This window comes from Taurulus bubalis (genome assembly GCF_910589615.1).
Source record: "Taurulus bubalis genome assembly, chromosome: 10".
In the NCBI taxonomy this organism is placed as follows: domain Eukaryota; kingdom Metazoa; phylum Chordata; class Actinopteri; order Perciformes; family Cottidae; genus Taurulus; species Taurulus bubalis.
In genome coordinates, this window is record NC_136598.1 from 4,557,722 (window position 1) to 4,576,910 (window position 19,189).

General features: G+C 40.8%; 2 protein-coding genes across 2 annotated transcripts; both read right to left on the reverse strand.

The window, feature by feature from the left end:
• Window positions 1-4,217: 4,217 nt before the first annotated feature.
• Window positions 4,218-4,460, reverse strand: sptssb (serine palmitoyltransferase, small subunit B; the record flags this gene model as incomplete). Its single annotated transcript, XM_079225168.1, has 1 exon — window positions 4,218-4,460. One exon carries the CDS (start codon window positions 4,458-4,460, stop codon window positions 4,218-4,220), a length of 243 nt encoding a protein of 80 aa, XP_079081294.1.
• Window positions 4,461-8,574: 4,114 nt separating this feature from the next.
• nmd3 (NMD3 ribosome export adaptor) lies at window positions 8,575-18,430 on the reverse strand. Its single transcript, XM_079224580.1, has 16 exons — window positions 18,374-18,430; window positions 17,891-17,970; window positions 17,188-17,322; window positions 16,930-17,026; window positions 16,383-16,463; window positions 15,857-15,985; window positions 14,865-14,955; window positions 14,103-14,181; window positions 13,514-13,610; window positions 12,991-13,108; window positions 10,776-10,921; window positions 10,316-10,428; window positions 10,159-10,231; window positions 9,840-9,946; window positions 9,385-9,455; window positions 8,575-9,175 (listed from the first exon to the last, which is right to left on the reverse strand). Exons 2-16 carry the CDS (start codon window positions 17,932-17,934, stop codon window positions 9,042-9,044), a joined length of 1,515 nt encoding a protein of 504 aa, XP_079080706.1. The 5' UTR covers window positions 17,935-17,970; window positions 18,374-18,430; the 3' UTR covers window positions 8,575-9,041.
• Window positions 18,431-19,189: the final 759 nt, after the last annotated feature.

Below are 19,189 nucleotides of genomic sequence, written 5' to 3' on the forward strand. Positions count from 1 at the left end.
CGCCTTACAACTTGTTTGTGTGTGTGTTTAAATGTGATGGATAAGTTATCAAATGTATTCATATGTATTAATATGTATTACTATTTCAGCACTGTCTGGGGTTTCCTTGTAAACTGAAACCTGGTTGCGTTGGCAGTATTATTTGGGAGAAACAGTCGCAGGCTAAATACTCACCTAAAGGATTATTAGGAACACCATACTAATACTGTGTTTGACCCCCTTTCGCCTTCAGAACCGCCTTAATTCTACATGGCATTGATTCAACAAGGTGCTGAAAGCATTCTTCAGAAATGTTGGCCCATATTGATAGGATAGCATCTTGCAGTTGGTGGAGATTTGTGGGATGCACATCCAGGGCACGAAGCTCCCGTTCCACCACATCCCAAAGATGCTCTATTGGGTTGAGATCTGGTGACTGTGGGAGCCATTTTAGTACAGTGAACTCATTGTCATGTTCAAGAAACCAATTAGAAATGATTCGAGCTTTGTGACAAGGTGCATTATCCTGCTGGAAGTAGCCATCAGAGGATGGGTACATGGTGGCCATAAAGGGATGGACATGGTCAGAAACAATGCTCAGGTAGGCCATGGCATTTAAATCATGCCCAATTGGCACTAAGGGGCCTAAAGTGTGCCAAGAAAACATCCCCCACACCATTACACCACCAGCCTGCACAGTGGTAACAAGGCATGATGGATCCATGTTCTCATTCTGTCTACGCCAAATTCTGACTCTACCATCTGAATGTCTCAACAGAAATCGAGACTCATCAGACCAGGCAACATTTTTCCAGTCTTCAACTGTCCAATGTTGGTGAGCTCTTGCAAATTGTAGCCTCTTGTTCCTATTTGTAGTGGAGATGAGTGGTACCCGGTGGGGTCTTCTGCTGTTGTAGCCCATCCGCCTCAAGGTTGTGCGTGTTGTGGCTTCACAAATGCTTTGCTGCATACCTCGGTTGTAACGAGTGGTTATTTCAGTCAAAGTTGCTCTTCTATCAGCTTGAATCAGTCGGCCCATTCTCCTCTGACCTCTAGCATCAACAAGGCATTTTCGCCCACAGGACTGCCGCATACTGGATGTTTTTCCCTTTTCACACCATTCTTTGTAAACCCTAGAAATGGTTGTGCGTGAAAATCCCAGTAACTGAGCAGATTGTGAAATACTCAGACCGGCCCGTCTGGCACCAACAACCATGCCACGCTCAAAATTGCTTAAATCACCTTTCTTTCCCATTCTGACATTCAGTTTGGAGTTCAGGACATTGTCTTGACCAGGACCACACCCCCAAATGCATTGAAGCAACTGCCATGTGATTGGTTGATTAGATCATTGCATTAATGAGAAATTGAACAGGTGTTCCTAATAATCCTTTAGGTGAGTGTATAAACACAACAGAAACAATGCATCGGCCCTCTCTTTGTTTACACCTCGTCTCTATGGTGATAACCTCTGGTTTCTTCCTTCATGGTACAAATGACCATCCATGTAAAGTGTAAACAGGAGAACCTGAGGCAGAGGCAGGATGTACGACGGCATGAGAAAACACCTGGATGTTAATATGTGATAGGAGAGGATGTGAGGTGAAGGAACATACAAAAGAGGAAAGAAAGAAAAGAAAGAAAGAGGGAGGGAGTAGAGAGGAAAGGAAACAAGACAAATAGCAAGGAAGAATGGAGGAAAGGAAGTGAGAGGAGAGGAAATAAATAAGAAGAATAGAATAACTGAAAGGAGTGGTAAGGAAAGGAAATGAGAGGAGAAAGAAGGAACAAAATTCATGAAGAGGAAATAAAGGGAAAGGAAAAGGAAAAGAAGCGAAAGAAAGGAAAGGAGAGGAACGGATGAAACCGGAGGGCTTCAGCAGTATTTTGGAAAGAGGCATAAACATATTAACTGGCAAGTCACTAAACTGATAACAATGTCCAGCTCCCTCATCCGCTATCCATGTTGATGACATTTGTTTTCCCAGCATCATTATTTTCACACGATTTTACCAGAAAGTCTTGAAAGCAGATTTTGTTTAAACAATTTAACATTTATATATGATGTGTCTGTGGCTGAAGGTAAACAGAGCTTTGTGGTACAGCTTGCCTTTTATCTATAGAAGGGAAAGAAACGCCCCCGGCTATTCATTCCTTCACTGTCTCTGGAGAACTGGTTTGGTGGCTCTGCCTCTTATTGTGTGAAATCACTTGATGTGGTGCAGTCAATTGTGTCAGGACTGTGCGAATCAAATGCCTCTGCTTGACTTGTTCCTGAATTTTAAAATAACTGCTCTGCTTGACTGAATGCATAACAGATTAATGAGTGAATTCATATTTCAAACTATCAGTATGCACAGATATTCATATCAAAAAACAACTAGGATGAGAAAGACAACAGCTGCCCAAGTATCTTCAGATGTCTTTATTTTCTGAACATTGCACTGGTGTGTTGCTATCATGTATAAATGACATTCATTTTGGTGAACTGTGAAAAAAAACCTCTCTTAGGGCTCTTTGAACTTGGTACAGGAAATGTCTGGGTCAACCACAAATTAAAAAAAATGAAATGACATAAACTTGGGACAATATAAAAGCACTTTCAAGTGGAAAAACATAGAACAAATGATGTGTTATTTATGGCCACAAGAGAACACAGATATAAATATTCATGAAAAGTTTGGTAATTGACATTGTAACCAGCCAAGCATTTACCAGTGTATATACATATATAAGAAAGTATAAATGAAGGGGATCATGATTGGACTAAAATCAGCTAGCCCCAAATCACAAATAATCAAAAATGATCTTAAGCACACAACTAAACGCAATGATCATCACAACTACGACTCATTCCCTCTCCGGTTCATCTCTATAGATCAACCATAGGTGAGGAAGACGCATTTTGCTTTTGGCCGTCAGACAAACAGCAAACAGTTCTGCTTTGGGTTCAGAGGCTGTCGATTAAGGAAAGCTTCATCGATACCAAAGCCAAACCTAAAACACAAAGGTGTGCTGTATCAATATTTGCTCATGCTCAGTGCTGAGCACACCTTCTTCACGTACCAACAGTTAAAAAAACAGGAGATAAAGAGAGGGCTCTGCCGGTATTTTCTTTTATCCCTCACTTTGATCAGTAAATCGGTTAATTCCACAACTGCGCAACAGATCTTGACGCTTTTAGATTAATTGCATACCTTGGGTTTTTCTATTAACTTTACCTTGAAAGATCAGCTACCCAATGACTTGAAAGGTGCATTGGACCATACCAGCTAGCATTACAGTGCATAAAGGCAACTAAAAAGGTGATAGTGGTTCTGATACAAGATCAGCCAGTAACATTGTCAAATGTTGGGATGAATACTTTCTCCAATTTTATCAGAGAGCGATTCACGATCAGAGATGGTGAATCGATCGTCATCGTTGACAGCTGTAGAATCACAGTCACTCAATGCTAATTTCCCCCATCTATTAAATGCAATGCATTGCATCACATGATCAATAGACAGTCAGTCGTGTACACGCCATGGACACAAATTGTTTTGCTCAACCTTTGGAACTTTTGAGGGCATTAAATAGTCCATTACTACTCTATAAAACGGCAGAGAGTAAATTCAGTGCACTATAAAATAAAAAGTGATTTTGGACACAGCCAAAAAAAAAAAAGGGAGGTACTACCAAAAAACCCTATCAAGTTGTATTATGGGAAAAATAAATATTATGGGATCCATGGTTTTAGGGTTTAGTTTTTCAGGGTATCTTGTCCTCTGCTGCTTCGATTACAGCCACTCTTTTTTAGTATTTTTGGAAAATGCCTCTTTAAAGGCTGTAGCTTAACAGCCTTGAAGGAAAGAACAGAGTCTAGCAGTATTTTGTTGTGAGACAAGCATGCAAATGTGCAACCCATGTATGACCCTATCATGCAAAAACCCAGAGGTGGCATGCACTCACACAGGACATGTGCCACGAAAGACAAAAACAAACGGGACAAACAACACTTCACAACACGTTTGGGGTGAGACCACAGGGTTTGGGACGTAAAGAAGATAGTATGGCTCTTGACTCATGTTTTCAGTCTTGATTAGCAGCGTTGACGGATCGCTGTGGTTGGGGACGAACGTGGTGAAAAGAGGGGCTCAAGGTGCACTGGGAGAAAAGGAGTTGAGTAATTGGGAATTATTTGGGGACATATGCTAATCCACCCTGTCGCTGCTTCTCCTCCAAATTCTCTCCTTCTTTCAGTTCATGAGTGCGATGGTGCTCTCCGGCTGGCCGCCAAAGATCCCAGAGAAAAACTCCAGTGCGAGTCGCACGTGAATGGGCACAAAGACGTATGAGGTGTAGATCACCATGCCGACGGAGGAGAAGAGGATGGAATTGAAGATGGACTTTTCCCAAGGCTCCAGGACATAGATGCCAGTGATGAGCAGGTACTGGTAGTACAGCCAGGCCAGGTACTCCCTAAAGCTCTTGAAGTTCATCTTGCAAGCTGGACGGAAGGTAAATGGATGTGGAGTGTTGTGAGTTTCAAGCCGTAAGAAAGAGAGAATGTAAAAGGGTTGTAACCATTTTTTTTTTTTAAAGAAGTACATGATTATGAGCACAGAGGACACAAAGGCAGTACCTCAAGGTAAAAAATACTTACAAATACATTCAAAATGTCACTAGTAGAAGTACAGAAGTATTACACATCTAAGTAATCACAAGGTAGAAGAATGGCCCGTCAGTATAATATATTATTGGTCAAACAATGAAAAAAGAACAATATTTTTCTCTTAAATGTTGAAGAACTAAGTATGATGTAGCCTTAAATGGTAATACTCAATTTACGGACAGTATCTTGGAGTAAATTTACTAAGTGACTTTTCATTACGATTTACACTTTGAATACACACTGAACCAGAAAAAAACCCCTCTCTTTCAAAACAATACAGACTGTACAAAAAAGTATTTAATGACAATCACATTGATAAAATAACATTCATAGTTCAATCATGATCGCTAGACACAGATAAAGATATGTCCTGCCCTGTGTCAACCATTATCCTGGACAACTTGGGAACACAATAATCCTTGAAATGAATTATCCATGTGGCTGTGTGTCGATCAATAAGGAGGTGTGGAAGGGAAGTAGGAGCACACCTTTGGCCCTCCAAACCCACAGCGGGACCGTGAGGGTTATGAAGCGGGCCTCGTGGATCTAACAGGATAATGAGTAGCGGTTTCCCACCCCCATAGAACATGCACTTTAGCATCACAATCCCTTGTTTTAAAGGTCCTTATTCACATGTTATGGTGTTTGTTATGAGTATATTAAATTCAATATTTTAAGTTACACCTTTTTTCAAATATCTGATGAAAAATGTAAACTTTTATTTGAAGCTTTGCATAGCTGCAGGCATCAACAGATGCGACAAGAGTAGGGGGCGGGGTCAACAGGTGGGCTACATGAGCAGGTGCACTCTCCTGGCAACACAGGACATGTCCCTAACAACAATACTCTACAGGGTGCACACACATTAACTTCCTTCACATAAATACCACAATAAAGCTGTTGCACTGAAGCTATAACAAGAAAAATATATTTGTGAAGGCCTAGCACACTGTGGTGACCAGCAGGATGATACCTTAATTAAATTATCTTAACAGTCCAATTAACAAGTTTGGACCAGAAAATTGCAAAAATAACTTAAAAGGTTTAACTTTATATAAATGTATAAAGAATAACTACTTGCAATGATAAGTTTCATCACTATTCCTGTTAATTGAGATTGTTTTAATAGGCACAATATTAGAGGGGGTATCTAAGCTATTGAGCCTGTATTGTGTATAACCGAATCCATATATCGAGACTCACCTAAGCAGCCGACGTGAGAGCCCCTGGATATCTATACTGATGGAGGTAATTACTGGACGAGCCACAGACAACCACCGCTGCTGCTCCGTGTAAACCAAAAGCTGCCTCACCAGTTTGCCACTGGCCTATATGTGGGAGGTCATCCAGACTGTAATGACACCACACCCACAAGGCCTGCGCGTGCTCACGACTCACCTGCCTCAGGTCATGTAGAGAGTGAGTGTGTGTGTGTGTGTGCGCGCACACACACACACACACAGCTAAAAGAAAAACAGTCCCCGTATCAGAGGCACAGCAGGAGTCGGTGTCCATAGCTGCAGTGCTATGTCAGCCACGTGAAGGCCGCTGCTCATGTTGAACCCTTCTTCAGTCTGCGTCACATCCCTGTGCACATCTGTCCCACCATGCTGCAGCCCGACCCTGCGCCGCAGTACCACCTCTGACGTAGGCGGCAGCAGGAGGAGGAGGAGGATGATGATGATGGTGGAAAAGCGAGCAGAGACAACACTGGTATGCACTTAAACCGCGGCGATGTTGTGTATTGACACCATATTGAGCAAATACGAAATCGCACACTGAACGTAAAAGACATTCCGACAGTTTAATATTCAGCTGCAGTCTTTGCACAGTTCAGTTGTCTTAATAAACGATGCGTAGCCATTCGCCAACAGCCCTGCTGTATTTACTTTAGGTAAAAACTAAAAAAGAAAAAGCAACAGGCTGTAGACATCTAGAACAACTTTCATAATAACAATATTTTGCTCTTCTCTTTTGTCTTCATACAGCTAGCCTCTGCATTTTGGTAAATAGATGGAGAAAAAAAAACGCACATCCCCCCCCAAAAAAACTGAAAAAGCACTTCAAGTACAAACTGAGATGTTGTCCCTTTTGTTTTCGGGCAATGAGTCAGGAAATCTCATCTCCCATCAGTTGAAGGTTTGCGGAAATGCTAAATGCTTACACTTGACAACACCATGTACTATTGTTGTGTAAACACAGGCAGTGCCACCGTGGTGCACGAGTTACCTATGACACACTGCCAGTTTTTCAGGATGAGGACTGGTTTAAAATGCCAGACATGTTGCATGAATACATTTTCCCCTTTCAGAGATTTATACTGTTTAGTATAAATATTTACATAAACCATCCTGAAGTACTCCGCTACATGTACTTTGTAAACCAGTATTCAAAGCAGAATCAAAGCTCCAACAAGATACCAGTGGTCTTCCTATACTGAGAGAAAATGGTTCTGTAATAGTAGAAATGAGGTAAGGGGGGCTTAGGGGCAAAGCATTCGGGTAACAAGGGCTCGGTTTGTGCACATGCAAGAGGTGGTGAGAAAATCAGGTCAACAGGATTCAGAAAAAAGCAGCAGCCCTACTCTTAGTTGGCGTCGTCCAAACCCCCACACACAGACACCCAGAGGGGATTCACTTCATTCACTTTCCCAAGTAGATCTGATTACCGTTAACAGCAAGCTCAGGTTTGTGAAAAACAAGACTGGGCCGCCTCCTCCCTCTGCAAGTTATAATGCGAGACATGCGACACGGAATAGTACGACCTGGGATACACACATCGCTCTGGTGTCTTAGATCACCGGACGCCTCGAATCTGTAGATCTGCACAGAAAAAACTCTTAACTCCTCAACTCTTCAAATTACGGTTTGGATTGTATACTAAGAAGGCTGTGTGTGCAAACTTCATTGTTTTCAATTTTCAAATTAGGGATCATCCAAAATATTATGTTAAAATGTATAAGTATACTCTTCTCTTACCATTTAAAACTACTCCCAAAGGGTTTTTAAGGCAAACGGCTTCACGCAATGTACCCTCTACCTTCTGTTCTCATTATTTATTACTCATTCCTAGTATTCTGAGAGAACCAAGATATATAAAAAGAAGAAAACTGTTTACATTTACTTTTCATAATTTATAGTGCTTTGTTTATGGAATGCTTTTCATATTTTCATTTTCTTACAAATATTTTTACACCGCGCATTTTTTTAAAACAGTTTGATCCTTTTATGAGCATGAATATCAGGTGCTAATATTACATACTACACTAAATCAGAACATTTACATTCAGCACATCATTTGAAGGTTTTTAGCCATTTCTTTACTTATTTCCATGAATGAATGTTACTTGTTCAAGAGCCCCTCGTTTGACAGCTTCTGGGTGTAAAGTGTCCAAAAATATAGAGTGGAATCTAGCACTGGTGAAGTTCAGATGCGTGTCTGTGTACCTTTGGTGTGCAAAGTTGACAGGTTGCCATACACAACTGTTTACACAAAAACAGAGCAGCCTTGATTCTGATTTGCATCTCCAGCGGCATCCCAAATCAGAGCACAGACTCTCTGGCTGAACAGGTGCTGCAGCTGGGTGAATATTTGAATAATGTCCATGGTGGCTATGACGCCTTGGCCCAACGCAACCTCTTCAATGCATTTCTTCTCTTTTGTTAGTGGCCCAAAGCGCCCACTAGTGGATATGCACAGCAGAGAACTTGACAATGAGAAGCACTGCTGCCAATCCAATACTCCCAATTATACACAGGATTTAAATATGTAGTGTGTCCAAGAGACACAGTAACGCTGTATGTATTGTTTTTTTGAGTGTGCTGTTGATTCAAACAATTTCCCTCAGTGCACAACGGAGGATTTGCTGCTAGCTGATAAAAAAACATAAATGGTGGTGAAACAGCACAAATAAGTATTCAATCATAGTTTTTTTTCCTTCTTACGTTTATTCGGAAGCAGCTTTCCTAAATTGCAGGTCATCTGACGTCACACATATTGTATCATTTCTATGACAATAAGATGGCATATCATTCATTTGTAGTATGGATAAGGGACCCGGCTAATGTCCTTTAAATCCCTCCCAAAGATATTCATGAAAAGTGTGCATAAGACCAATATTTATTTTGCTATAGTGAACTATGCACTCAATGTCCACATCACTGCAAAATATTAAATGACAAAGAGGGTACTTTCGAAACACATTGGTTACGAGGTGGCACCATTATAACCAACAGCGTCTGATGAGCTGTGGATTTTTCCTGGATGGAACATTATTGGTGGTCAATGGTGCAATCCGTCCTCAATCTGCTGTCAGCTCTGTCCCGTGTGTAATTGCATCACTGTATCATTTGCGGACCTGTATTTGCCAGATCAGCTGTCAGTGTCACACAGGAAGGATGGCAACCTGCTACTCCATCATCATGTCGGCACCCTCTTCTCCTGTTGCGTCCGTGAGGGTGAGCTCCTCCAGCATCTCCACCAGGGACACAGATGGTGCTCCGTCGTCTTCGTTGTCGCTCTCCACTGGGATCTTCGACGCATCTGAAATTCAAAATCCACCTCTTTTCATTAACTGTCCCATACATCATCTATAACGAATGTTTGTGACTTTAGATCTATGGTCATCTTAAGCAGCGATTGCGCCACATCTTAACTATTTAAGCTACGACGATTGAAAAAAAAAAAAAAAAACACAACAGAAAGGCTGAAGTGTCCATCCGAGGATACTGGTGCAGTGTCCAGCGGCTCACCTCTGTAGATATTGACATTCTTCCTCAGAGCCTCATCCTCCTCCAGGTCCTCCAGGAAGTCCTGGTATTGTCTGAAGACCGAAAAACAAGTTACAGGAAAACCCATGTGGCACAACAATACAGAATTATTTTCTTACCAGGATACTTGGCATTTACATTTAACAATTTTTCACTAACCAAAGAAAAGAACGCCACATCTTTAGTCACCATTTAGGTTCCAATCTTTGAGGTTTTCTAAATGAATGCCCTTCATTTTTTGTAAGCATTGCATTCTCCAAGCATTCATTAAAGGATCATTCTTGGGATATTTGACATCGTATCAACATATCCCTTGAAAAGCCTTTATGATTTGAGCCTACTAACAGGAATTGAAGAAAGTGACAGGCTGTGATTGCAAGGAAACATTCTTGATGCTTTAACTCCTTTAGAATTGAGACTCCGTGTTTCTCTCCTACCTCTCATCATCTGTGCCCATGTCTTCACGGTCAACCACCATCTCCTGCAGTTTCCAGGCCCTGCGCCTCACCCTCCTGCTGCGGTTGTAGCTCTTCTTGATCAGGACCTAAGGGGGTCCACATTCAGTTTGTACAAATTAAAACCGCACAACAAACTTGTCTTATGTGATGTTATTTTTCCACAGATATGATCAAATCTGAAGTCAGTATTTTAAGTTGCCACTAGAGGACAGTGTTCATCAGGTCGACAATAGCTACTCAAAGGGATCATGGAAGCCCTGGTTTTTTTTTTTATAGTCACTGAGGAGTTGAGTCTTACCACATCAGGAACGTGGTGAGGGTTCATCTTATCCAGGTTGTCATCATTGATGTTGGAATTGGCAAAGTCAAATCTGAAATGGGAGAAGTAAATATGCCATAAATTGCAACGCTCCAATCATGTGATCAGTCTTTACTGCCAACCTGCTCAAACTCACCCCAGCACCAGGTCTCCGATGTTGAGCAGGTGGCCCAGGAATGTACGGCAGTGATACTGCTGACTGGTGTCCATCTCTGATGTTTTCTGGACCCACACCTCAGCCAGGGTGTGCTGTAACAAGCACGCACACACACACACACACACGGGGGAATATAAATGTAGTTTCAAGCCACTGAGACAACATCTTGTTCTTTTCCTCCAGTGTGTTCAGACAGCTGCATCGATACAGATGCCACATTCAGAGGGAGGAGAGAGCAACCAGTGTCCCCGCAAGCCTCATCTCCTGCACCATCGAAACAAACACTCCTGTGTGTTTCTGTCGCTTTGGCTTGAATCCCACATACAGACTCCGGGATAATGTAATGCTTCGCTATTGATTTGGCTTCCAAAAGAAAAGCAATGTTCCTCCATAATGCAATTTGTTCTGCAACACACACACACAACTCCCTTTCCCTCACCTTAGTGGACCTCACGCCTGCTCCAGCCCCCAGCTTCTGGTTTCTGATGATGTCGGTGTCCATAACAATGAACTCCTCTAGTTGCCGTCGGTTACAGAGACTGTTGAAGGGGTTACGCCAGTATGTATTCCCATCCACCTCAGCAACTAAGAAAGAAGAAATAATTATCCTTTATTAATCCCCTTGGGGAAATTGGTCTCTGCATTGAACCCATCCTTAGTGATCAAGGAGCAGTGTGCTGCCGTGAGCTGGGGGTTCAGCGCCTTGCTCAAGGACACATAGACATGCCAACTGTGGGGAGAGCAGGGATCGAACCGGCCACCTTGTGGTTTCAGGATGGCCTCTCTGCCCATGAGCTACAACTAGCGAGTGAGATTATTCAGATTTCATTACTGATAGCTCAGACAAAATGTGAGCACAAATTATACAGCACCATCTCATTTATACTTGACGGTTAATCACATGCATTTCATCCATTATCTCTCAGACAGGATCTCAAGACGTGAGTCACTCTTGATGCATTCGACTTATTCTCAAACTTGAACACATTCTAAGTTTCTTTATCCCAAAAGACACATGGGTCTTAAAAGTAACATTAATCTGCATGTTTTTCCATCTGCACATAACCAGACGATGATGCGTTTCTGTCTATATTGCAAGTAAACTGAAGGAGGCAAACAGCAACACAAATATATTTAATGCTCAAGTTAATTGCTTACAGCCCAAATCTGCCAAACAGAGCTTTGCCTCCAGGCTGTCTCGGCTATTCCGCCTGCTCAAAAACTTTCTGCAACAAAAATAGCCTGCTCTTCGAAGAGTAATTAAAAGCGTGTGAGACGCTTGCAGTGTCAGAATTCTGTTGAGGAGCGTCTCAGCCTTCACAACATGAATGATTACACAGAGGAAGCACATATGGGCTAATTGTCAGCATTCTTGTATTGTATTGTATTGATTATAAATCCCTCCAAATGATCTGAGCGGAGGAGAGAAGCTTTTGAGTTTGACGTCTGTGATGAACATGTGGTCAGCAGATGGGGGTCAGATCACTGCAGCGACGATTTAGTTAGTTCAAAGACAGAAATGCATAAATATGCAAAATGTGTGGTTTTACAACACAGACTCAAACTTAATGTCACAGCTGAAACAATTGGTCAGTAAACAGAAAAAGATTGAGCAACTATTTTGCTAATCATTTAACTGCAATCCTTTATCGAGCAGAAATGCCAAAAATTATCGGATGCGACTCGTAACCTGAATTGTGGACTGTTGTGTGAACAAACAAGAAATCAACCTGTACAATTTCACTACAAGACATAAAAATAATGTTCACATTAAAGTTACTACGAGGAACATAGATTGCGTTGATATTGCCGGTTCCTGCAGACAAAGGCTGTCGTGTTTCCGAGCGCTTATTGAACTGCCCCACACAGTCCTGGTGCTGCTTCTCTCATGCGGAGGTCTGACTGCTGGTTGAAGGATCTGCGTCCGTCTGCAGCGGGCTGGTTTCTGCTGGAGTCTGAGCTGAAGGAGTATCTGGTGAACCGGCATGATTGTATCTGATTCTGCACGGAAACCAACCTGGTGGCACCGATGCATTAAGAATAACTAAATAGAACGAGACAATCTTCTCACTGATAGTCTTGTTTACTTACGTAGGTTGTATAGAGGCGTCAGTATAACGTGCAGACTGTTTCATTACCAATTTAAAGTTCCTTATAGTAACTTTAATCGATATTTGCAGCCCTTATAAAGTGAGTAGTCTAATCCAGGTCTTCAAGTAATGATGATTATTTTCATGCCCAGCTGCCTAAAAACACAAAGATATTCATCTCGCAATGATTTAAGAGAAAAGCACTAAATCCCCTCAAAAGAAGCTGGAATCAGAGAATGTTTGAGATTTTCCAGTGACAGATGCCATAAATAATTAATCAATGTTCTTGAAGCAACGAGATGCCGATTTATAAGAAGGTCTACTCTCCTTAGTGTGCACATTGAAACGGAGCCAAGTCTTGGGCAAAATTCCTTATTATTAGGGAGCATGAAAATCTCGGAAACGTCTGACGTCTATGCATCGAGCTCACATTACTGAATAATTGAGTGTGGTAATTCAAACTACAACTCAGCTGACAACAACCAGATACACCAGGCTGCAGCTATATTTAACCACAACGGGGAACAGGGAGTTGGAGATAAATTCTGTTAGAATAACACTCACTCTGCAGGGTGTTGGGATCGATGAGGTGGATGGTGCTGGTAACACGGGCGCACACACAGATTTGACCCATGTTCCCGAGGCTCTGCGCCAGCCGCGGTGAAAGGCACACTACATTGTCCTGGCAACCAGACAAAACCAGACAACCAAGGGTCAGACTGAGGTCGAAGAGAAAGTAAAAAGACTTTGAACTTCAGTTCACAATAGTAGTTCACGGTGTTTTGTGAAGAAAAGCATCCGTCTGAGACTTGGAATCTAATCAAAGTTTAAACACGATAATCCAATTAGGTGGCAAAACAAGCAAAGCTCTATTCTAGTTTCGGGTTTCATTTATTGAAAATGCCCCGTATGACCTCCATCATTCAATCATGCTATGAAAATACACCAAAACCTATGCAATGCTATTATAAACACAGAACAAAAGCTGCATGTTAAGTCAAAAGATATGGCTGTGTCCCAGCTCCAACAAGGGATCATGAGTGAAACAAAATCCAACCTAAAACAGATAAACAACTTTGCTGTATACCTTGCAGACAGGTACGATCTCCATAGAGTAGGTGCTCTTATAGTTGAACGTGTTTGAATGGATGTCGTGAGAGATGAGGCGCAGGGATGTCTTGGACCTGTGAAACAGAAAAGAAAGTGTTGATTTGTATTATTACCGTCAAACAGCAGAGTTCACATTGTCACAGTTGGACAAATTATGACAACAGGGCATGAATGTAAAATACGATGATCAAATAGGTTCGTGTACTGTCCGTCTACCTCACCTGAACTGTTGGAAAGGTCAAGACCAAATCTATGTGACTGATTATGTAATGTTTGAGGTTTTGTAGAAAATGTTAAGCTCACAGATAAAAAATAATGGCATAACAGAATTTACTTCTGTTTCTTAACAGAGCTCCTTTATTAGGACTTTCATTCCCTTCACCCAACATTTTGATAAACGCCTAGTAGCAAATCATTTTTCTGTGACATTGCCACATTTGCTCATAAATGTCTGGATTGTTGGGTAAAGACTGAAAGCAGGCAGTGATTAGGATTTAAATAAACGGGAGAATGATGTTTCAATACAGAGACTCACAAAGATAATGTTTTCATAGGCAGAGACTCACCTGCAGGGCACGGTGCACTGGAGAAAGTCAACCATCTTCTGAGCGTGTTGCTTGGTGGAATAGTAGAAGTCAATCCCATCTGAGTGAGAAGAGACATACCATCAAACACCTCCACCAATAAATTAATCACAGGCACGCTTCACAGGTCATCATCATTGCAGAACACTTATGCATGCAAACAACACACACAAGAGCAGATGGCGATGGGAGAAAATATGCCTGCCACATGTTGAAACCTTCATAAAGCTTTGAAAGTCCTACAGAGATATGAAGATGATGTAAATTAAACCACTTTACAGTCACGTCTGAGAGCACAGGGAGCTGCTGCTGAGCCTCCACTCAATGCACGTGTGTGTGTGTGTGTGTGTTGTAGCAGTTAGCATCTCTAAATAGGGTATGAAAATTTGCATTGCAGGAATCTGGTATGACATGCCTGCTCTGATTACAGCACGCTGATTAGATGCACAACACATGTCATCCTCTGAGGCTCACACCAGGACAGCTGTTTGGACTGATTGGCGCCAGTGATATGCATGCATGGCTTGCCGTCTGGTACGAGGTAATTAACATGCAACACATTATTATGTTCTGCTCAGTTCGACCTCACATTAGTTGCACCGGTGACGAATGAGACAAGTTTCCCACTTTTCAGTGCAATTTGGTTAGAGAATTCAGAGAATATAGCAAACCATCCCTTTAATGATATGTATACTATCATACATGAAAAAATTAAACGTATACAATCATATGTCATTGACCTACCATTGACTTCTTTGATATTGAGGGAATTCTGGTGGAGTTTGTGCTTGAGGATCAGCTGCTCTAGATAGTAGAAGGTCTTTTTATGAACGGTCTGTAAAAATAAAATAGATTTTTCATCATCATATAGATCTTTCCAGCCACTATTAAAACAGGCATCACAACCTGTCGCCAATTTTGACTTTTCAGAAAAACCCTCACGTTAGGAACTTTAGCCCTAAAGGCAGTATTGATATTTCGAGTTTCACTAAAAAGTGTAGTTGGGAAGACATCCTGGGGGCAAAGCACTGCCAGTAAACAAGAGAGACCAAATAGGCAGTTCAACATTTTTGTTTGATGCTAATTCCTTACTTTCTGTGTTGCTTCACAGTAAAAGCTTTTCAGTGAAGAGATTTTTAGTATAAAGTAACTGCTGAATGGGTCATTTTATATCACCAGCAAGGGTAGCTTAGCTAGCTTATTTTAATGTAGTTAAGTAGCAACAAAGTATGAAGGTTTTGACTTATAAGTAAACAAAATGTGCCTGTTTCTGAGCAATCATCTCTAAGTACCTGGTCTCTGTAGTTACACTAAGTTTACCTCCACACAATATAGGGATGAGATAAACTACAACCCTAGGATTTAATGTTGAAATTCCTGCTAAATGCCAAGTTTATTTTGTATTTTTAAATAAAAACATACAGACATAGCTTGAGCTTTTAACATGTAATTGCCAAATTAACACCAAATAACAGGATTGCAAAAAGAACGAGTAAACCAAATACAGCGAAATAGAGGAACCAAAATAAACACATTCTTATGGGAGAGAAATGGAGGGTCATCGTTAAAGGGTGCAGAAGCAATTGCATGCATGTTTCCAGCCCTGAGCCTGGGCAGTTTTTCAAGACTTTTCGTAAACTTGCAAAGAGTTTTTCATGTTAGTTGAGTTCAGGGACAATACAATAACAGGCAAATTATATATTTATAGGATGTGTCATTACACCACAGAGGCCTACCTTCTGCCTAACTTGGACCACAGCCTTCCAGAAGTCCTTGGCTTCCACGCGGTGGCAGTCGTCACACATTTGGTACTGGATGACAAACTCGACCACAAACACCTGCTGGAGGATAGCACCATTCATCACCTGAAGAGGCAAAGACAGCAACAAGTTAAATCTGCTCCAACTGTTTGGCAAACAGCGACAAAAACTCTGGGATCTGGAGACAGTATCATCCAGACCCTGCGACAGCACAAACAAAAGAGTTGGCATTGAAAGGCACAGGCTCAGGTTCTCACTAAAGGTCAATGAGATGAGATCGCAGTAACTGGCAAAACTCACTTCTCAAAAACACACAGACATCCCTCATTCAAAAACAGACAACTCACACTAAAAACACACTAAATTCAAACTTAAACTGCGCTTGTGGCTAATTACCACCTGAAAAAGCCCAGATAACCTTTTGATGAAAAACATGTTGCCTCTCACAGGTCAGTTTTAAATCAGTTAGTTTGAATGTCACTCTCCCACACCATCTTCTTACCTCTTTCTGGATGGTCACTTTCATCTTAATCCTTTTGGAGTGCGGCTCTGTCCACAGGAAGCCAGCATCAATGAGACGCACCTGTGAGGAGAGAGGTGCTGTTGAATCCATGAAGTAGCATGCTCTGATTAACAAATACTGAGATGAACATGGATCACATCATCATGACAAATCAGGTACATGAGGTGGACACAATATTATGATAATGCAATCCATGAACAAAATGTATACTATAACGTGAAGATTACTATGTTTGTTTTTAGTTTGAACTGTTAAGGCCATAATTCCATGTATTGTATAAAGCAGCATTATATTTTACGAGGTTCTGATCAAATTAGCCCACGGCATGCGTGGAAGCTAATTTGAATTAATTTAATACAATGATAAAATAAGTAGGCTCAGTAACAAGATGGTGCTGAAAGCATCAAGATAGAAAAGGGACGAGACAAGGTACACACTTAACTATCTACCTGCAATGTTCATTTCTATTTTTGTGAATGAAAATATGCTAGTGTGTTTTGTGAAGTTTAGTAAGGATCACACTTACTCTGGTCATAGAGCTCTTAATTTTTTTCAGGCAAAGGGCCAGCAGTTCTCTGGACTCCAGGGCACATTTAATCCAGGTGGCTGGAGGCTGCAAGTACCTGCATGAAAGAGGAAAAAAAATAAGTGTACATTCAAGCCTCAACATTCCCAACAAAATTTAAAAAAGAAAGAAAAAAAGAATTGTACCTGTAAATGTTTTCATAAAAAAAAATGCATTATTTATTTCTTCTTGTTAAAAGATAGGAAGCATGAAACAAACCTGTCACACTGCTTGCAGAAGCTCACTGTGACTTGCTTGGGGATCCCCTCTGAGATATCCACCTGAGTACGCAGGCAGGCCACACACATGTTGGCTGGGTTGGGAGCGATGGTGACGCCGCAGGTACAGCACAGGCTGGCAGGAAATAAATAAATGATGTGTCATTTTCCCCCCTCATACATGTAGTATACATAACTGTTGAATATTTCTCTAAGCATACCGTAGTTTATTGTACCGTGTGTTTGTTTGTATATATATATATATATATATATATATATATATATATATATATATATAGGTCATTGGCTCAACTTCGGACTCTCAATGAAAAGATAACATGCTTTGTGATCACAGCTTATGGTTTTGTTCTTCAGCGCTTGTGAACGCACTAGTGTGCAGCAACTGTTTATCATTTACCAAAAATCTGTAATTTCAACAGAAATACAAGGGCGTGATGTGCAATCCTGAAAAACAGAAATTACTATGTTTACTATAATAAATTACCAATGATCCAGCTTGGCTCAGTACACAATAATAATTGATGATCATTCATCATACATTAAAGTAAACAGAGAAATCAATGTTACTAGTTACAGATGTGTTCCCTCTATGGCATGTCAAAGGGTCAGACTTGAGAAAAGTTTACGTTTATGTCAGGACAATAAAACGGATTCGAGGAGATAAATATTACTTGTTCACTTACATTCTCGCCTCGCTGACTGTGGCAGGAGCTTGTATGTACTCCATTATCGTCAACTTGACAGGCCCGAGGAACTTTATGATCTTTGAGGACAAAAACGTGACAAATTTAGCAGCCAGAGCTTTGGCGGAACAAGACTAACATGCAACGTTAGCTGCTAGCGAGCATTGAGTATCAACTAATAACATTATTGCAACAGCAAGTACATACCATAATAGTATGGTTTTGTTGTTCACGTTAAGAAACAAGTAAACAGATAAGTTAAATAAAGACTGCTAGCAAGATAATTAAAAAGGGCAATGGAGGCTATGTTAGCTCGCTGCTAGCTGATGGTCTCCATTCGGTATCAGACAGTTAGCAATGAAAGCTAAATTGCTCTATTTTACGAGTGATTTTGAAAGATATTCGTGAAGAAACAAGCACACAATGTCAACTACACGTATTGCACTACTACAGCTGGCACAAGCGAGTGATGACACAACTTACTGAAGTTATTTTGATGGTAAATCCACAACACACTGCGAAGTAAAAGTCCTCCACGTTTTCCACACCGAGGAGCAAGGGAGGATCGGTGACGTCATGCGCCACAGAAGGACCCCGGGTCTGTCTTTGCTTTGCCTGAATACATTTCCTTCAAAAACATTTTCAAAAGCAAATATAAGTCTAAATAAAACATAGTTAGCATTTTAATTATTCAATCAACAAAGCCACAGTACAGAGCAACAGTTTAAATACAGCTGTTGAAAATCCAACACAAGAAGGAAAGTATAGGCTTAGACACAAGGTTTTCATAACCTATTGTACTAATTATTTAAAAAAAAGAACAGAATAGAAAAAACAGAGAAAGTTATCTAAATTATGTGTCATTAAGATATAACATATTTCCCTGTTCAACATAATAAAGATTGGTCTTAAAACATGTATTGGGCTAAATACGACTTGACTATCTCCGACTACTATGTATAGCCCAGACTAGGCCAGCAAAGTGAATACAAAACTTAAATATTTTTGAGAAATGTATACAATATTAGATTATTTAACCTTAACTTAGACAGCAAAAATAAATAAAAGAAAATAGGATGTAAGATTTCATATGTGCATGTAGTTTATTTTCAATGAAACACGCTGTCCACACCTATTTGCAAATCCTTTTAACAACAATATCATAGTAAGGAGAGCCTAACATTTATTAGACTGAATTAAGAATATTTTCTTTGGGACGTTTTGTTTGACTTAAGAGAGATACTGTCCTCAGTGTTTGATCATTTCTTGATCCCTCACAATTCCGAACACAGAGACGAT